Genomic DNA, 20,545 nt, shown 5'->3' on the forward strand with positions numbered 1-20,545 from the left:
ATTTTTTGTTTCTTCCTTGCTTTTTTAAGCGATTTCGTGCACTTTGTGGCAGACAGTTCCACAGTGAAAAATTCCTTTGCTTTTAACTCTTTTCCTCTTAAAAAAAGACTCCCTGCTGAAGGCAGGGAGCATGGTGGCTGTCGCTGCATGGGTGCCTTGCACGGGTGGCAGCATGGCTGGTGCTGTGCCCACTATTGTAGGGTTCCTGCAGCCCAACTCTCCCGTCTTCTGCCACATTCCTGGCACTCACCCTTGCACTCAAGGGAACCACCAGCCTGGAAATTGTATAGCTGTTATCAAGTTGGCTGTGGCTTTGTAGGTGTTTTCCTGGGATTTGCTGTGTGCTGTTATGGGCAAGGAGGGAAAACAAAAATAAATGGTGGAAGTTTTTTTATTTATTTTTTAAATCAATCTAAAACATAGTGGTTCATATCCTCATCTGGTACAAATTGGTGTAGCCACACAAACCACTGCGGCGTTACTGACAACTGATCCACACCAACTCCAACTCCACTGAATTTATGCCACATGATAATCTTGCCAAATAAATTGATTTCTTATACTTGGATTTATAGATGTAGAGTTTAAACTGTTGCTTTTGTGGGATGGAAGAAAATGGATTTATTAAGTAAACTGCTTATAGTAGATACATTTTTTTTCTTTGCTAGAATGGCAAAACCTGATCAATTATTTGTTCCTTAATCCCCTAGATTAATCCTGCCATATGAAAGATTTATTAAAGGAGAGGAAGATAAGCCACTGCCTCCAGTGAAACCTCGAAAACAGGATAACAGTTCCCAGGAGGGTGAAGCGAAAACAAAAGTGTCTGGAACAAAACGCATCAAAAATGAAAACCAAAAGAGCAAGAAGGAAAAAGATAATGCACAGAAACCCCAAGATGCATCTGAGGTCGGTTGCTTCCCTGCTTTTCAGTTTTTCAATTAAAAATGCACAGCTTTAATCACATGAAATCCAATGATAAAATACATCATTTAAACTGGAGAATTCCAACCACTTGGTCTGTTAGTTTGCTCAGCAATGGAAATTCAGTTCTTATGGTACTGTCTGCGCTGGGATTTTGCTGGGCTACGAATGGCAGTCAGTGAGCTCCATATTGCACAGCAGTAATGGCAGAAGACCAAGAGCTGGATCTAACAAGTACCATTTCTGCTCATTGTGTTATACAGTGGCCACCACTAAAAGATCAGCAGCTGCCAAAGGGAAACCACACAACTACCACAGTTATTTCCTAAGCTAAGTACAGGGTGCAGGAACCTCTAATACTGTTGATAATACTGTGGTAGCTGTTGGACACAGCTGATTTTTATAATGGTAACCTCTGGATCAGCCCTTCTGTGCTCACAGATGTGTGCACGGCTGTCAAAAAACATATCACTCCCCAGGATTTTTATTATGTTACGCTAAAATTCTTCTTAGACTAAAAGGTCACATTTTGAGAGAACCACCTTCCAAGCCCTAACTGAGACTGACTTCCCTCATGGCTTTCAGCTGAGGTTCGTATTCAGACATGATAGGTTCCTGTTCTGTCACATGCAGGCACAGATATCCACACAGAGCCACATTACTTGAAGGCATAGGACAGTCCTCATGGAAGAGATCGTACGTTCACAGCACAGGGGAGGATAGATGGTAGAATTCATATTTTTCTGCAAGTAAGGGTGAATTTCAAGTGTTGTTAAGTGATATAAAATCAATGGGGTTTTTGCTCCAGTATTACTTAAGGACTTTGCACATCCTGCCCACTCTCTCCTGTGCCCTGCTTGCACCCCATGTGAAGGAGGTGGTGAAGCACCTCACACACAACCCCTGCAAAACATGTTGCTTTTCTTGTCTCAGTCTGCCAGTTGACAGCAGCCTTCAAGGCGTTGCAGTGAAAGTAAGTATTTAAAGAATGTCGAAACCCATGACGCACCAGGCAGACTATGGCTGCTCCTTTGACTTCATTGCCGTCTGGCAGCTACAGAAGTCCTGTTTCTAAACCTCTGTGGAAACTGGTATTGAGTCAGCTACCAGCAGTCCTCCTCTTCATTGTTTTAAAAAAACAATGCAGGACCAGCAAACACAGATGCCTCTGAGACTTCGTGTACCCAGTCTTGAGAACAGAAAATTTTGGTTTTCGTGTCCCACTACATCTGAAAGTTGTGCTTACAAGGACAATTGCATCTGCCATCCAAAGCAGAATTCGTGTTTTAGGTGGCCTTGATCAACAACCCCTGTAATATCTAATGTAAGAGCACTTCACAGAGAGACTTCTTGTTTTCTCTTGCATTGTAATTTTAAAACAGAGAGCCCTATTGGGGTAAAATCCCCAAAAACACATCGAGAACAGAGTGCGCACAAACCTGCTTCAGTCACTGGAAGGCTGCAACACAAATTGCCCAAAGCAAGGAGGAGAGAAGTGAAGTGAAGGCTTTCACTCCCTTCCCCTGTCATTCCTTCATGCCTGGTTATTTATTGAGGGGTCTTGGATCAGCAAGATGCATTACACATTATCTGTACCACCGCTGCTAAGCCCAGCATAACAAGTCAGCAACAGAGCAACAGCCTTAACTTTGAATTTCCTTGCTTTTGTTGTTCCCTATCTCAAACTTCCTGCTGCTTAAACTGCAGTTATTTTTATGTGGTTTGCAGGAAGAGTTCCTAAGCTGCGCTTATCGGAAATGTAGGGAACCTAGACGAGACAATAAAATGTACAATTATGGCAGTTTCCTATTGTAAAATGGTACCATTTGTAGCAGAATTAGTATCTCCTCCCTGACTGGGGTGGAAGACATGTCCTGTCCATATTTAATCAGGGTAAACCATTAAGGACCTCAGACTCCATGCAGGTCATTGTGTGGGTAGGTGGTCACAGGCAGCCTGAGCAGTGCAGGGTGGATGCTTTGACCTGGGGTGGGTGTAGGGCTGCAGAGCTCATCTGTGCTCTGCCGTAGGGAGGCCTCCATGCCCAGGATATGCTACTTCACAGTGCTAGCAGGAAGGAGACATTCAGCTCCTTTGGATGGAGCAAAATCCAGGTCTTCTGGAGCCAGACAGAAGGTTGTATGTCTCTCTCACCTCAGCCATCCCCTGGCAGTGGAGCCCCGTTCCTGAGCCCTCAGTCAGGCTCAGCAGTGATGGTGTATTGCTCGGAGGGAGCCTCTGTAGCCACCACAAAGATACGTAGGCACATCCCCAGCCAAGCCACTGCTCAAACCATTTCTGCATGTGGCCTGAAAGCTGGTCTTAGGTGTGAGCTGGAGAAGCGTAATCTAGTTACAAGTGCGCAGTCCTCTCAATTGCGTGTTCAACTCTCACCATGAGAAATATGTGGGGAAAAAATACAACTTCAATTTATTAGGGTTGCATTTGCCTTTGTGCTCTTCACTGTTTTCCTGCCATAACAATGACATTGTCAGTGTAACAAGACACCAGACAAAATGCTATTAGCCTTAGACTGCACATTTCCTCACAATAGCTGAAACTTCAATCAAAGTGTTGCTTAACAGAAACAAAGAGCAGAATGTACAGTTATTAAATATGGTTCTCTCTTTTTTTTTTCTTCCCCTTGCTTTGCTCATCTGTCTGGTATTTTCCTGTAATTTTATAAGCTCAAGAGACTAGCGATGGTACTTTGTAAAGGACCTAATGATGGTATTTGGCTGCAAAAGGCAGCTATGAGTTTAAAAAGAAGTTAGGATGACTAACAGACACTGTAACTAATAGGCCAACCAAACAGACAGGAATATTTAAAAGCAGCTGTGAAGAAATAAATCTCTGAGAGGGTTGGATTCGTTAGGACCGTCTCCGATTCCCCACTCCTGTGACAGACCATAAAGCAGCATTTAGATGATAACTTTCTCGATGCGTCTTACCTTTACAATGAAGGAAGAAAGAAAACAATAATAATAAAGGATTCGCACAATGCTGCTGTTTTATGACTGTCTTCCACCATGACATGTCAGGGGAGAGTGACAGCAGTTTTGAAAAGGGCTGTCAGTCAGCTGGATCGCAGATGGGACGCTCTGGTGACCTCTGCGGGTCACAGTTCAGCCAGCTACATAATGGGATGAATAGTGTGAATTGTGCACACAAGCTGTATTAATGGGGGAGCAGAACGAGCTGCGGTCCCATTGACGATAACGCATAAAAGCCATGTTTGTAATAGCAGGCACACACACTTACTGAATGTTGACAACTTCATTTTAATCCGTTAATAAAAAAATGTGTGTCCTAGTTAAGCTGTGGCAGTGATTTGCTGCCTGCAATAGGGATTCCTATCTATTCCTATCTATGCCATTTCTATCATTTTCACACTTTAATGCAGAACTGGGTGTGAATGATCTCCTCTGTGATCACTGAATTTTTAAGATAACTATGCTAGAGGGACTTTAAGTAAGAAAAAAACATGGGAATTTTGTCATTTTCTTAGGTGAAGTTGGCTAGCAGGAGAAATTTCTATAGCCTTATCATTTCTGTTATGAAATCTTCTCTCCTGCATTTGCCTAATTAATTTTAAAAGCATATAACCTCAGCATTTAGCTATCTGGTCAAGCCACCAGTGCCTCTTGTCAGGTTACAAATATCTGCTGTTTTGAAATGCTTTATTGTGACCCTGGCAAGGATGGTGTATTTCTTAATATTTCCAGGACATACTTCTCTTTGTTTGAGTCTGATACGTGTATGTTAGAACCTTCATGTTCCAGAAAGGTGATTGGCACGTCCTTCTCTAGAAGTAGCCAACAGTGTACTGTGTATAATCTTACAGTCTGCTGAAATGTACTGCATTCTTATTACTGTCTGTTGAATCATTTTATTAGGTTTCATCAGAACAAGAGAAGGATCAAGAATCAGCAGATCAGAAAAACTTCCCCGAACACCCTGCAGTGGGAGAGACAAAACAACCCGTGCAAGGCCCTCCACCTCTTATACCAGAGACAGCTCGGACACTGCCTCTGGAAAAGACAGACCTGGCAGAAAACAGCACCAACAGTGAGAAGGTCAAGGAGGAGGCTCAGCACTCTGCCACTTTCTCAAGTATATCTGTGCCCTCAGAAGAAGACACCGTGCTGGATGCCACTGTCACAAAGCGATTGCACCCACCATCAGATGCCTCAGAAGACACAAAGCCCGAACAAAGACTACACAAAACTTTTACTGACAACATGGAAAGCGAACCTCCAGAAATGCCCTTCACAGCTTTCCCAGTCCACCTGCCCACTCAGAGCGACTTGGAAGATGAGAAATTGCCAGAGATGGCCGATTATATTGCAAACTGCACGGTGAAAGTGGACCAGCTGGGAAACGAGGATATCCACAATGCACTAAAGCAAACACCCAAAGTACTGGTGGTGCAGAACTTCGACATGTTCAAGGAAAAGGAGCTGCCTGGGTCCATGAATGATGACTCCGCTTTTGGTTACACACCGCTGCTGTACTCCAAGGGTAATCCAGGCATCATGTCACCCCTGGCAAAGAAGAAGCTGCTGTCGCAGGTCAGCGGGGCAGCGCTGTCGTGTAGCTATCCTTATGGTTCTCCTCCACCTTTGATCAGCAAAAAGAAACTCAGCAGCAGAGATGAACTGTCCTCAGGCATATCGCAAGGTCCCCATGCCCCTAATTCTGATCCTGTAGCAATTAATAGGCCTTCAGTCATACAACATGTACAGAGTTTTAAAACCAAGGAGGAAAGGAAGTCAATTAACGACGTTTTTAAACATGACATGCTAAGTAAACCAGATCCTCAGCGCTGTGATTTTTCAAAACATCACCTCAGTTCTCTTGCCGAGTCATACGTACCGAAGTCAGATATCCAGGACTGCAAAGATAAAATGAGTGAGAAAAGGGCACTGCAGCACTCCCATGTGCCCACTTTCTTGGCAGATTTTTATTCATCACCTCATCTGCACAGCCTTTATAGGCACACAGAACACCACCTTAATAATGAACAGACATCAAAGTATCTCCCCCGGGACATGTTCAGAGAGTCTGAAAATATTTCTACTTTTACTCAACACAAACACCAAGAAAAACTAAATTTAAATTATCGCCCATCTTTGCATCAGCAAGAAAAAAAGGCAACAGTGGAGGCCTCTTCAGATGATCAGCCAACGGATTTGAGTCTTCCGAAGAGCATACACAAACAGACTGCAAAGGCTCCGGGCTCCAGCCTCGCTCATTCATCCATGGCCCAGCAAGAGTGCAAAGGTATCTCTGGGTTCCAGGCTGCGAGCAACCAGGCGGTGAGCCTAGACTGTAACCCCAAAGCTTGCCGCGTGTCCCCCATGGCCATGACAGCCACGAAAAAACACAGCGAGTTGCTCCATAGGTCTGGGAAGCAGCAGGCCCAGAGGCTGGAGAACCTGAGGAAGATGGAGGGGATGGTGCATCCTATCATCAGCCGCAGAACAAGCCCACAAAACGTGGGGGCTGCCCGGCCTTTGAAACGGAGCCTGGAGGATTTGGACAAAGTCATTTCTGAAAAAAAAATCCGAGCTGTCTCTCCTCTGCACTTACCAAAGGAGACCCCAGCGAAAGACAAAGTTCCCGACCCAGAGGGGGAAGGCAGCAAGCCAGTGCATGGCCTCCATTCTGGCAGCATGCTGGAAAGCCACAAATTTCCCCTCTCAGCCCCCATCTTCCCAGGCTTGTATCCGGGAAGCCTGTGCACAGGGCTGAACAATCGCCTCCCACCCGGGTATTCTCATCCCCTGCAGTACTTGAAAAACCAGACCGTGCTCTCCCCACTAATGCAGCCTTTGGCTCTTCACTCCTTCATGGTGCAGAGACAATTCCTCACATCCCCAGCAAACTCCCAGCAACTGTACAGACACTTAGCTGCAGCAACACCTGTAGGAAGTTCCTACGGTGACCTGTTGCATAACAGCATTTATCCTTTAGCTGCTATAAACCCTCAAGCCGCGTTTCCACCTTCCCAGCTATCCTCTGTACATCCCAGCACAAAACTGTAAACCCCCTCACTCACAAGAAGAGGTCTGAGGAGAAAAGTTCAGTTAGTGACATTCCTCCCCCTGTGACGATGTCTCGCAGATTTAGCGATCTGTATTTTTGTCAACCAGGATGCAGTCGTATCCCGCCAAGAGGAGTGCTTTGGAGTTTGATGGAGACAGGACTGCTTCTTTAATTCTGGCTCCCACATCAGCCCTCCCACCCCTTATCCCTGCCCCCACAAAAAAGAAAACCAAACAGAGGAAAAAAAAAAATAAAGGAAAAAACCAAACAAAAAAGACAAAAAAGAAAAACAGGAAAAAAAAAAAGAAAGAAAAAATCATTGAATTTTACATATATGTTTTCTGAAAGGACTTGAACATGGTAAGAGCAGATGTTCAAAGGGAGCCATGGAAACGGAGGCCCAGTCCTGAGCTCACTGAAACCCCAGTGAGGGCTGCATTTGCCTTTCACTGAGCCAAGGACCAGAGGCTTGCGTTGTTGCCAATGAGTCAAGGACTTTAGATGAACCTGAAAAGGAGAAGCGGGCCGAGAATCTGTACAATCAGTGGATGTGCTTTTTGGGGTAACTTTTCCTGACTTTTAAAGATTCAATCAATGCAATGTATAGTAAAATGGCAATAGATTTTTTCATTTTAACACTATTAGAACAGAAGGGTAAACACTGTTTAATTTGACTGTACATATCCACTTCGTAAACTACCAGTGTCACATTTGGTCACAATAATTTATATAGTTTCGTTTGTCCAGTATATTCTGTGCTCTTTATGTTTGAGGTTTTTTTGGGGTTCATTTTTTTTTTAAATTAAACAGTATCATTTTATCTGCAACATTTTTAAAGGCTGTGGCTGTCCTAATTTTTTTTTTTTTTTTATTATGTGTTTGTAATTTTTCCAGTTTCTTTATACTTTTGAGCAGCGTTTTTGTTTCGTTTTTGTGGTAACGTTTACTGTTTACAAACTGAAGCAACTGGCTCAGATTAATCTTAATGGTTATAAACATACTGTAGATGATGTTATGGTGCAAGGATGCAAACATGGTTCCTTTCCCCATGGCCCACCCCTGCAAGGTGCTGAGCACCTCTCGCCCTCCTCCTGTTGTTGTGATGGCTCCCACGCTGTTCCTCCCCTCCCACCGAGCTTTGCTTTCCTGTATTGTGGTCCGTGAATTTGTCGAGCGTTGTACTTAACCTTACCTAGGCTGTGAAACCCTCCTGCCTACCAGAGAAACAGTCTAGAAAACAAAACCTCCATGGCACAAGCTTCTGGATGACAAAGGAGTGCAGAAAACGGATTTGTGGTTTGCGAGAATGTCGAGAATTTCAGAAACTGTGAGAGGAGCCAGTGCGAATTTGAATCAGAGGCTTACGGGTTGGGTCCTGTGCCTCATGAGCAGGTTGGGCTTGGTAGGATGGATAGGGGATTCCATGCAGTGGTCGAGATGGTCCTTCCACACTCCCACAAGGATCTCGGGCTCTCCCTGGGCATCCTGTTACAGGGGCAAAGCCCAGGCATGGAGGGGCTGGGTTTTCCTGATGAAAGAACTTCCTATGGATGTATATTCACCTTGCAGGACGTCACCACCACGCAGCTGAGCACAGACATCAGTAAAGCAAAGTGTGACATGGAGGCTTTACACAGTGTGAAAATTGGTTGTGATTCAAACCATCTCAGTTACTGTTCAAAGACAGCATAATCGATACGAAAAGAAAAATGAAAACTACTAAGAAACACTTTGCATGCTAGGCATGTCATTAAAATTTCCCATGATATGAAGCCAAATACAATATATAATGTATCATACTTAATATCCAAAGGTGGAAACCAGAATAATATACTCATCTACTGTTAAAGATCCAGCTTCTTCAATTAAATACTTTATATTCCTGTGGTAAAACTATATTTAATTGATTGATAAACAGACTAGTAGAACTTAGAACGTGGATGTGCCAGTGCAGAGCATCCTACTGCTCCACAAGTCGTACAGGAAACAGAACCACAGGTTCATCCAGGCAGAGGCCACAGTGTGGAGGACATCTCTAGTAAAGTTGCACTAGATCTGAATCACGTAAGAATCAGGGGCTTGGGGATGGGGGGAGGAGGGCGGGGGGAAAGGGGGAGAGAATATAAAAATCTACAGCAAATGCAAACAGAAGCTTGTCGTGTGTTTGGCAAAGCAAATGCTTCTCCTTGTTTTGGTTAAGTTGTGTGTCCTGGAGTTGTGCATTTGTTTTTGCGAAGTGTCCAGTGTCCCTTTTGGTTACGTCCCTTTGGAGTTTGCTGGTAGCCTTTTTGGAGCCGTGCTGAGGCAACACAGGGCTGGGGGACAGGGAGAGGGGAGGAAGGCTCCTCACTTGCCTCATGAGGAGACTGGCTACTCTTGGCTGGGGAAGCTCATCATATACTGGGCAAAACGTCAGGGCAAAGGAAAAGAAATGGAAGCATAAATCCCCAACAGAAGCGGTGCATTATTTGTTTAAGAACTCTTAACAGAAATCTTGGAAATCTTTCAACAGACTATTGAATTCTCCGTTGGCTGAAAAGTCTTCTTTTTTTTCCTTGATGTCTTAAATGGGGCTTTGTTTGCATTGTTTGAGTTCAAGGGGCCTTATTATTGAATGAAATTGCACAAGCCTTTCTTTGTGCAATCAGACCATTGTTATTGGTAGGTTTGTAAAGGAAACTGCGGAATCTAATTGGCAATAGAGTCATAAATCTAATTACTAGTAGCCAGTTCCAAGAAATGTTGCAATTCAAACGCACTATGTCCAGGATGCATTAGGGATGCTGAAGGTTGTGAGATCCAAAGGAAAAGGCCCAGCAGCAAACATCTCGCGTGTAGCTTCTGGCCATGGTCTGAGCCGAGCTTCGCGAAGCACGTGGGAAATAGGGCCCGATTCCTGGTGCGATCCGTACCCCTGGCCAGGTTGAGCGGGAGCAGGCCGGCGGTTTGCGGCAGGTCTGTCGCGGCTGTGAGCTGGCCTGGTGTGAGAAGCTCGCCGGGTGGGTCGGTGCCTGGGGAGTTGTTTGTCCCAGCTGAAGAGAATTGGCTTGGCAGCCGCTGGAGCTAGAGCAGGAGGCAAGTGCTGTGCTGCCTGTGCCAGCACCTTTGCCCCGTTTGGGGGGACCTGGGGCTGCCACCTCCAGAGACACCTCTGGGGTCCCTCACCCTCCTCGCCTGCTCTCTCCCTTTGCAGCAGTCAGTGAGACCGCACCTGGGTTTTGGTGATTTTGGTGAGCAGTGGGACTGCCTGTGCTGGTGTGAGGCAGGCGGCATTGGCAGCGCTGCCGTGGGTGCTGCCGGCGGTGTTTGCTGTACACGTGGTTGATATTTCGCTCGTTCTCTTCCTCCTCCTCCTCCTCCTCCCCTCTCCCCCCAGCCCCGCAGTTTTAAATATGTTCTAATAATGGCAGCATAATCTACTAGCTGTTTATACTTTTTTAACTTTCTTTTGTTGTAAATATTGTATACTTTTTGTGATTCAAGTTATGTAGCCTATATGCTCTGTAAGGTGATGATTTGTATATACAAAAATGGCCCAGTAATATTATATAGTTTCCCATTTAAAAGGTTATTGAGTAACCTTTGCGTTAGTTTAAACACTACCAGAAATAAAGCTGAGCCAACTATAAACACTCAATTTTTGTATGTTTTCCAAATTGTACTTATTAATGCTTTTGATACTGTATTATGTGCCAATAGTTTCCCAATCACATAGCAGGCAAAAGATATTTTGTACTTTTTGATCCACTGTAATATTTAATAAAAAATGTTACTATCTGTTCCCTTTTGTGTTTGATTAATAATTCTGTAAACAGCCCTTATCGCAATGGATTACATATTATCCCATCTGACCTTTCAGCCCTCTTATATTGGCTTTTCTAGAGAAAGTATCTCCTCCTGCAAATGATTAGATTAAAGAAATGGAAGTTTGCAATTTCCTAAAGGAGGAAGAGACAAGATCTTCAGTCAGTGCCCCTCTATTTTTGCAGTGTGCTTACATTAAAGTGTGGCTGTGATCAGACTGACTGTGGGAATAGCTTTTGAGGGCTTAACATCCATGCTTAGCCAGTGGCTCCACTACCAAATTTGCTCTGTTTGCATCTCAGAGCAGGATTTTTTCCAGCAGTAATGCAGGCTTGAGCTGGGATCTGAAAATCGCCCCCACTTCTTCCCAGATCAACCATGGGTAAGATACTAGAGTCTGATGCTAACTGGCAATTTTGCTGATGATGCTAAACAATCACCAAATAATTTTTACGGTATTCCTTGATGGGTCCAAAAAGCCCCCATAAACCCGCGAGCCCTTAGCATTAGCACAGCGTATGCTGTTACACTTCTGGTCTCTGCAGATGGGAAAATCATTTGGGTGGGTGTGAGTCAGGACTGCCATTGCCCAGCACAGTTTAGCAGTGGGACAGGCACCCACTATTCCCCAACTGTGGGTGAAGTCTGTGGTGCTGGGGCAGGTGTGCAGCAGAGAAGCCTCCCCTATCCCCTATCCCCTATCTCAGGCAAAATAAACTGCTTTAACCTGCTGCATTTTCATTTCCATTGATCTTGTTTATTCTTGTTTTGTGAGAAACAGTAAATAATTATGCCACATGTGAAGCTATGGGAGAAGATGGGACTGTCTAGCAAACCTTTTGCCCCATCCACTTCTTTCTTTGCCAAGGTGAGGTGTTTTCTTCTTTTCATGTTGAAAACGCTGTCAACTGGTGAACACTTGAAGGCAGTGGGGTAAATGCGAACACGTGGATGCCAGCCTTTACAGGAGATGCAGAGATAGCCGAGGTAACTTGCTTTTCAGTGCTCCTTGCTTCCTTGTCTGTAGATCAACATAAACTAACACTACCTGTTCCTGCTATGCTGGGGGTGCCCATTGGGCTGCCCTACCCACACCTCAGAAAAGTGACCCCAGGAGCTTTTCATACCCAGATGAACCTGGCCTGTGAGTGGCACTGAGGGGTCACAGCATCCTCCCTTGGCTGGGCTGGGCACATCCCAGTGATTTTGTTGGGGTTACTTGGGTGTCAGTGCACCCACACACATGCAAGCATTGGAGGGAAGTAGTGTTGACAATACCCTCGGTGCTTGCAGGGCATCAGGGGCACCTCCTCAGGGCTCAGCACACCCCACTATGGGCTGGTGGGGTCTGCAGGAGGGCAGAACTACACCCAAGAAGAATTTGCCACCATATCAGGGACTCAAAACTGCTTTGGGGTTTGAGAGGAAAATGTCCAGTGATCTGAGAGAGGGACAAGGGATGCTGTGCTGCCTTGCTGTGGACAAGGGGTTTGTCACCTTGTGACACCAGTTTCTCAATGGTAGTGCCAGCACCATTTTTCAATGAAATTGCCCTCAGCAGTTTCAGAGTGGTTGAAGCAAAGCAGAAAGCAAAAAAATACACAATGTGGTGTTGCTGGCTGCAATTTAGTTCTCCTGGCTGAGGGCTCTCAGTTCTATCTCTTGCTGTCTCACCTTTCTGCAGTAACAGAGCAGTGCCCTGTGCTGGGCTCCTTGGAGGAGGAATAGGAGCACTGATTCTGGATTCCTCTTGTTTCTGGGCCAGGGCAGCTATGGGTCTGCTGCACACACTCTTTGAGGACCTTGCAGAACTTTCACAAGCCTGGCACAAGCAGTCAGGGCACAGAGAGCTGAAAGTGGATGGACTTTCTGGGGCAGGATCCCCATGCCCTGAGTGGATCTTGTGGGGTGTGACTCAGGAGCAGCTGCATTGCCTGCCAGCGTTTTGGGGCCAATTGTAACTCCCTGGTGATGCCAACCTGTTTGGAATGGGGCCCTTTCTCTCCCTCTCTGCCTCACCAGTAATGTCTCTGCACCAGAATATTTCAGGAACATTTTTTAGGAAAGTTTCTGCTGCTGGGAGGAGCTGATCACGCACAGACATCACTGGTAATCCTCACTGGCACAGTAATTGCTCTGGGAAATGCAGCTCTCGCCCACAGGCTTTCCAGGAATATCAGTCAGACACCTTTTGCTCTTCCCAAAGCAAAACCAACAGAGCCTGTATGTTTGCCTTCCCCAATTTGGGCATGCTCACAACTGAGATGCAATGGGTACATTTTGCCTCTGCAGATTAAGAGAAACGTGGCAAGGCTGGATGGCCATAAGAAAAGCGAAAGGAGTGTTCCCCAAAGCGTACTCAACCTCCCTCATATGTACCTGGACCTGTGGCTGCTGGAGGTTTGTATTCCCACAGGAGAAAGCCATTACTGTGGCCAGGCAGTGTCCCCTCCTGCCCCCTGCACAGGGGCACGTGTCCAGCAAGCAGGCAGGGACACGAAGGCTGCTGGATACAGCTTAATCTGTGCTTTCATTTAGCTTTTCAATTTATCCTTTATGATTAAAAAAAGGGTATTTGCGATGTCAGATGCTCCATCTAGTGCTCACCTGGGGAATGAGCCCCCCGGGTCACAGGCCAAGCCTTGAGTTGGGGGGTCCCCTGTCCCGGTGGATGGGGCACTGGGGATGGGACCCTCCACAAGGGCTGGCAGGCTGGGGTGCAGAGGACAAACATGCCCAAAATTGGGTTGGACAAATCCATGAAAACTTTTGTGGCTGCTGAAAAAACAGTGGGGTTTGTACCTGAAAAAACAGGTACAAATGCCTCATTCAGGTGACCCACAAGTGTGGTGGCAGCTCTGAAGATCTCCCCATGCTCACCAGGGTGAGGGGTGGCCAGGGCCAGCACTTGTGCCTTGTCCTTGGGTGCTGCACTGTGGTCCTTGGCTCCCACGCCACGGCACAGCCACGAATACCCTGGTAACTCCCTCCTCCTCCTGTTGCTGCTCCTGAGAACAGAGCTGCCTGACAGAGCTGCTTGATGTTGGTGATGAGCATCAAAGCATTTAACAAGCTGTCCTGTACGTGGGGGCTGCTCTCCTGGGAAAGGAGGTGCTGAGGGTGCCCAACCCTTTCTCCCTTTTAAGAAAGGAAGAAAGAGGAGCAAAAAATCACAGAACTTGCAAGCATTCCTCAGTTTGCTCTGAAATTTAGTCAGGAAAAGGACAAAATCCCCCACCCCACCCATTGCTGAGGCTGTCCCATGCCCTCCTCTGCCACAGGCCCTGCTGCAGGCAGCACTCTGTGTGAAGTGACAGTGTGAGGTGACATGAAGCCATCAGTCAATGTTATGCCATGAGGTGACACCATGCTGAGGCCTGGCCATGAGAAAATGCCATGAGATGATGCCATGTGGTGAGGGACTGGCACGCCATGAAGGTGATGCTGTGAGGGGCTTTCATGCCATGAGGGGCTGCCTTGCCGTGAGGTGATCCTGCGAGGCACTGCCACGCTGTGAGGGGATGCTGTGAGGCAGTGCCATGCCATGAGGTGATGCCAGGCTGTGATGCAATGCTGCAAAACTTCCCGTCTTGCACAAGCCGGTAAGAGCTGCTCTTCATCCATTTTGGCGCCAAAACTGTTTGTTTGTTGAAACAGGCATCTCCTGATGCCCAGGGGCTTGGGCACACCGCAAATGCCACCTCATGCTGGGAGACACCAGAGGGGTGAGCAACAGCCCCAGTTTATTTTGGGGCCACCATACAAGCCCCAAGAGTGTGGGAACTGCAGTGGCCACCATACAGGCCACTCCCAGGGGCGTGGGAGCTGCAGTGCCAGTAGGCAATGCCATATCCCTTCCATGAGGCAGGCGCCATGATGGGGCTGAGCTGCATGAGCGGGAGCAGGAGGCAAAGGTGGGAGCCAGCCATGCTGTGCTCTCAGCTCACACTCCAAGCACTAAAGGGTACTCAAAGGACACAGGGGGATCCCATGCCACGAAGATGAAACTATTGCACCTCTGTTGTTCTGTGGATGGTTCATGGATACACCTAAACACAATTTAACTGAATTTACAGGCAGCCCAGGTGTGTGTAAGCAGGGGGGCAGTGGTTATCTGCAGTGAGAGGTGCTGGCTGGTGTTGCTCAGAGCGGAATTCAGCTCTTGTAACCTACACATTACGTGGGCACAGTTTGGTTTAGCCACTGCTGGTCTGGGGTGGGAAGCCCAGGCAGTGCTAAATCCCTCGATTGTCTTGCACGTCGGTGTCTACACCCCGCTCAACTCTCACTAGGATGGCTGAGCCCTTGGCATGAGCAGAACGTGGGGTCACACAAGCAGATGATGGCCATGTGGCTCTTCTGGGCTGGTACCCTCCGTGGTCCCCTTCACTCTCTGGTACCAATGGGGGAAATTACTGAGCTGCTGGCAAAGGAGGCACACATGGGTGCCTTGTCTCCCCATCACTGCCTCGCACACCTCTGCTCAAACCCTCCATCCTCTGCAGGAACCACAGGGCACTCTTCTCCTCTCACAGCACTTCCTCGTGTTTTCTGGCAATGCTTTTGTCTGCAAGCTCCCCAAAAAACAGCCAGGCAAAGCAAGCTTTCCCCCTCTGCCCCCTGCCAGTGTCTGTGGAGCTCTCAAATGAGGAATAAAGCCATTTGTTTCTAATTATATTTGGCAGCCACTCAGAGAATTTAGGACTAAAGCACGCAATTTTTTTTGCTCCTGATTAAAGCACTTGACCTCATAACAAAAAGCAAAGATTTCACCATACCCCCACAAGTAGGCTAGTAACAAACTGCAGAGAAAAGACCAAAAAAGAAAACCCCCTTTTCTCTAGATACACAAAATAATTCATTATGAAACAAAAGGCAGAATATTTAGTGCGTCGCCCAAGCTCGCCTAGGGCTCAGCTAACTGTCCAATTACTGCTTTTAGAGCTCTTACTCCGAGCACAGGCGCACACAGAGAAGGCCCACATGCCCCATTGAGCCCACGGCATGCACGTGGCCAAGACCCATTTGCTGCCTGTGAGAAGAAAGCATCTTTCATGGGACAGCGCCAGCCTGCCGGGCCCCTGTGCCTGGCTGGCGGGATGGCTGGGATGAGGACCAGTGGCAGTGAGTACGTGAGTAGTTGTCATCTTCTTTTTTCCCCTGTATTCCCAGGCTAAAATAGATTTTACCCACCGTGTGCAGCATCCTCTGTGCCTAATTTCAAGGAGCAGATGCCCTGGGGTGCCCAGGACAGGCTGGGGGCTGCAGACCCTCCTTCCTGCCTTCAATCTAGCAGCATCCAGCTCCCCTGTTTGCTATTTTCCCTGTCTTTAATGTACTGCAAGGATGTGTCGCAACTGCAGAAGAGTCAGTTGGCTCCCAACCAAGAGAAATAGCAATGATCTTGATGGCATCCTTTAAAATAGCAGAGAAACCAGCTCAAACAGAAATTAACTACCCTGTGAGGTTCCGTGGTCCATAAAATACTTCCCTTGGCTCCATGGTTTTAAAATAACATGAAAGAAATACTTTCCATAAAAAGTAGTTAACTAGCATACAGATTTTTTTTTTTAGTTGTAATTCTGAGGGTCATACCCAAACAAAATAGTTATACAAGCATTAAATTATACATTAAAGAAGGCTGATAAACACGGTGGATTACAGAGCTACCATATAAGATTTCAGATATACAGATAACAGCATTATTAACATTTCTATTAAAGGTGACCTACAAAAAAGGGACAAAAATAATCTCTGATGCTTTTGATTTCTTGTGATGCAGGAGAAATGGCTCCAGCCCAACTGCCACCTAGTCCCTGTTATCATCCCTGTCTGCTTCCCCGCCCCATCCTCTCCCCCCAAAATTAATGAAGAGAAGAGGGCTGCTTTCTTCTGGGACAGAAAATATCCAGGCTAACGTTCTCTGTTTTACCTGTGAAACTTCCTTGGAGGGCATAAAATGGATGTTTTTCTCATTGCTTACCTGAAACACTGAGATAGTGAATTTTTAGAGAAGAGGTTATTTTTTTCTCTCTGCTTAACAGGCACCAGGGGTTTGACCACGTGAGCAAAGATAGCAATGGGCAGAGGTGGTTGCAGCAGGGCTGAAGTGGGTGGTTTCTTATGGAGGGCTTATTTTGCATCTTCCCTCCAGTGGTTCTTCCCCTGGGGGTTCCCCAGTGCCTCTGAGGTTGTTCCCATGCTTCAGCTCTCCCTGGAGTCGGGGCACCACCTGCCTCACCCCTCCATTCCCCTGCAGGGTTTCATAATGCCAGTGGGAAATAAGAAATATATAATTATAAACATATATAATGAAATGTTAAATACATGTTTATATAGAGAAACATATAACTACAAGTAATAAATATATCAAAATAATTTATATAGATGTGTATACTTGTTTGGATAATATATTTTTTCTCTATAGGTTTATATGCTTATATTTGTATAAATATATACACTTTCATTGTATAAATATATAATGTAAATATATAATTACCTCTGAGACTGCTGCTCCTCTGTCCCTGGTGGCTGGGATTGTTTATCAGGTTATTTAGTCGCTATTACTTTCAAAATTTATGTGGAAGAAACCAACAAACAAATTGCCATACACAGGCACACACAGAAACACACCACTCCTATATCAACTGCCCTTGCCATGCCCTGGGATTGCACACAGGCACTTTGGAGTCCCACACCCATCTGCGAGTGGTGTCCATCCTGCTCTGTCTCTGCAAACGAACAACTCTTCCAGCTTGAAGCTGGAACCTCCTTCTGGTGTTTGGTCTGTGGCAGCAAGGATCCTGCTCTTATAACCCATCCATATCCAGAGTTAGAGTGGTTTGCAGGAGGGTTAGGGTGATTTTATACCAGCTTCTCCGTGCACTTGGGCTTTAACTCCAGGTTATTGATGACTCCAGATTTCCAGTTGTAGCCTCTTTTCCTATACCGTTAGTATCCGCTTTGTTGTAAGCAATGGGTGACCTGGGAGCCAGGTGTGGCTGTGTGGCCCATCCAGCAGCCTGCCTTCAATAGTCATGAGAGGCCCTTTGGAGAAAGACTCTGCAAAGTGTTTCGTCCAACACTTCATCTTATAATACTTACAAAATGTGTCCCCCACCAGCAAAACCAGAAAAGGCTGCTGACGCGTGCTGTGGCTGGGCAGCCATCTGCTTTACCACCATGGACATCTTGTCTCAGGATGTGATAATCACACAATAAAATCCTGGTCCTTGCTGAAGGGCAGGAGTGGGGGGTGTACATTAAAAACTGCTGAATGGTTCTCTTTTCATTTACTGTAGTTTTTGAATTAGACAAAAACCCATTTCATGTGATGTGAAAATGAGAAGCTGGCACTACTCCATCAAGAGATGAACAAGAATGGATCACATTTTCCCATCTGGAATTACACTGCAGCCCAACAGAATACCACCCATATGATATAAAATAAACTTGCAATAAATAAAGCCTGACAACCACCACATTATGATCACTACATTATGAGTTTACCTGGGTGACATCAACCAAATCTGTTTTGGTGTGGACAGGTTTCTGATCCAAACCAGATCTCCTACAAGGCAGCTGCAGATGCTACTCTTTTCCAAACTGGTAAAAAACACATAAAAATGGTACACAAGAAGAGGCAGGAAGGGCCTCTGAAGCAGGAATGGGAAAACAGGGATTTCATTATGTTGTTATGTATATCAATGGGAAAAGGATTTTGCTCCTGGTAACTTAAAATGTGATGTGAAAGGCATTCAGTTTTCACCCCTTAGAGTTCCTGTGTCCTGTGCAGCAGCAGCCCCTGACACCCCCTTAGTCTCCACCCACCATGCCCTGAGCCACTGGCTGCCCAGGTCATGGGGGACTTTGAAAAAGCAGCCATTATTCTCACAGTCCCTCTGTCTTCCCCTGCCTGTTCTGCTTTCGGCTGCTAATGGAGATGGAGGAACAACTCCAAGAGGGGAGCCACCAGTTGTATTTTCCACTGGCTGCTTTGGAGGGTGTGTTTGTTTATCCCCCTCTCCCTCACTGGTGTGTGATAGCCGCGCTCAGAAGGAGCATCTGTTCTTCATTTAGAGCCAGCGCTAAGCTACTTTTGCTATGGGATTGATGGAGGCAGAAGGAGATCAAATGATTTATCCAAGTTCAGATGGAGTCCCAGTAAAGAGCTTGTCTGTAGCACCTATTGATTATTGGTCCTCCTCCATTCAGAGGAATTACATGGATCAAAGAACTGTAATCAGCATGGAAGGAACAGCAGTTCCCAACTCAGTCCAGATTCAGCTTTTCAGATGGGCCCTTATAAGGCTGTGTATGGAAAATCCCAGAGAAGGTCGAGAGAGCTACGCACAATTAGAGTTAGGATACATCTCCATATGGATCAGGCACAAAGGAATTACAGCTGCATGCTGGATACTTCAAAAAAAGCAATAAGGTTACTTGGATTAGAAACCCACTGGCTCCTCCATCTCTGGAGGGGGTGGCAGTGGGCTCTGTGCTCTGCTGCTGCCACTGCCCTGCTCAGTGCCACCCCCACTCTTCAGTGCTGCTCCTCTCTGGTGTTGCAGGGTTTGGATATGTTATTAATTTTCATTCTTACTATTTTTTTCCAAAACCAACTTTTTTAAAAAGAAGCTCTGCCCAGGCTAATTGGGCCTCCTGAAAGCAAACTGTACCTGCTGGAACAATGCAATAGCGTGCATGATGCCATGATGGCTGCAGGACCTCAGCTATGGCCACATGCCAGATCGTACAGAGCTGGACAGGACACCACTGCACATCTCCCTGCTGTGCAGTGCATGGATCAGCACAGAAGATGCACCTGACAAATTAGTACCAGTGTCCCTTGGTTGAGTGACTTTTTTTTTTTTAAATTTTCCTTACCCCGTTGAGAAGGCAGGAAGAGGGGAAAGGATGAATATGCAGTTTCTTGGGTTCACCTGGCTGAGAAGCAATGGGCAGATGAAGAAGTTGGGTGTCATATTTTACAAGCCCAGCTGCCTGGGGTCCTACAGTGTGTGCATTAATAGGCTGCTGGCAGTGTTAAAACTTACGCATACACGTGTGCACACAATAGACAGGACAAATACCTTAAAATTTAAGCCTCAAATTAATGGTTAATTATTATCTGGAATGAGTATGGACATAAAGTATCTGTTCCTCCACCTCTCCTCTCCACAGCCCCTGAATTATATTCTGTAACTGGAGTGGCAGCTTCTTAAACACTCTATTTCAGATCATACTAACTTGTAACATTTTGATTTTGCTTTTGAACCTGTTCAGAAAGGTTTGCAACTGGTAGTTGCACCGAGGAGAGTGACCATGCTGCACACCTCAGCTCTTCTGAGTTCAGGTGTGACCTCTGTTCACAAGCTGAGACCTTCCTTGCGCAGATATCATCTGAGCCTGTCTCTTCCAATTACAACCAACTCTTCTGCCAGTTATCCTGCAACATGTCACACAGGAGAGCTTCTGTGATCCACGTTGAGCAAACGTGAGCTCAAGGTGCCCAAAAACACGATTATGTAAGAGCCGTGCTTTGCAGTGACCGGGCTTCTGCCAGCTTGTACCACCCAAGTCAGCCAGGTGTGTAACCCCCTTGTGTTAGAGAACTCAGTGGTGGGGAGACTACTTGCTGGAGAGAGGAGGGATATTACTCACGTTCAGTATTTCATATGGGGACAATTCACTGCAAATTCTCACCCCTGATACTCTTCTCTGCCAGACTCTCTCCAGAAAAAAAGGCCTGTGAGGGTATATGTACTCC

The 20,545-nt window shown here is 46.2% G+C and overlaps 1 protein-coding gene across 3 annotated transcripts in view; it reads left to right on the forward strand.

The window, feature by feature from the left end:
- ARID5B (AT-rich interaction domain 5B) overlaps positions 1-10,753 on the forward strand; it is a 117,046-nt gene extending 106,293 nt beyond the window's left edge. For all 3 annotated transcript variants that reach the window (XM_027896453.1, XM_027896452.1, XM_027896454.1), the window contains 2 exons: positions 711-909; positions 4,821-10,753. In XM_027896453.1, the coding sequence (XP_027752254.1) occupies positions 711-909; positions 4,821-6,971 (2,350 nt within the window). In that variant the 3' untranslated portion in view covers positions 6,972-10,753. The remainder of the gene's footprint in view (positions 1-710; positions 910-4,820) is intronic.
- Positions 10,754-20,545: the final 9,792 nt, after the last annotated feature.

This window comes from Empidonax traillii, unplaced genomic scaffold (genome assembly GCF_003031625.1).
Source record: "Empidonax traillii isolate 1590-97213 ecotype Southwest subspecies unplaced genomic scaffold, ASM303162v1 scaffold498:size1131258, whole genome shotgun sequence".
NCBI classification, from domain to species: domain Eukaryota; kingdom Metazoa; phylum Chordata; class Aves; order Passeriformes; family Tyrannidae; genus Empidonax; species Empidonax traillii.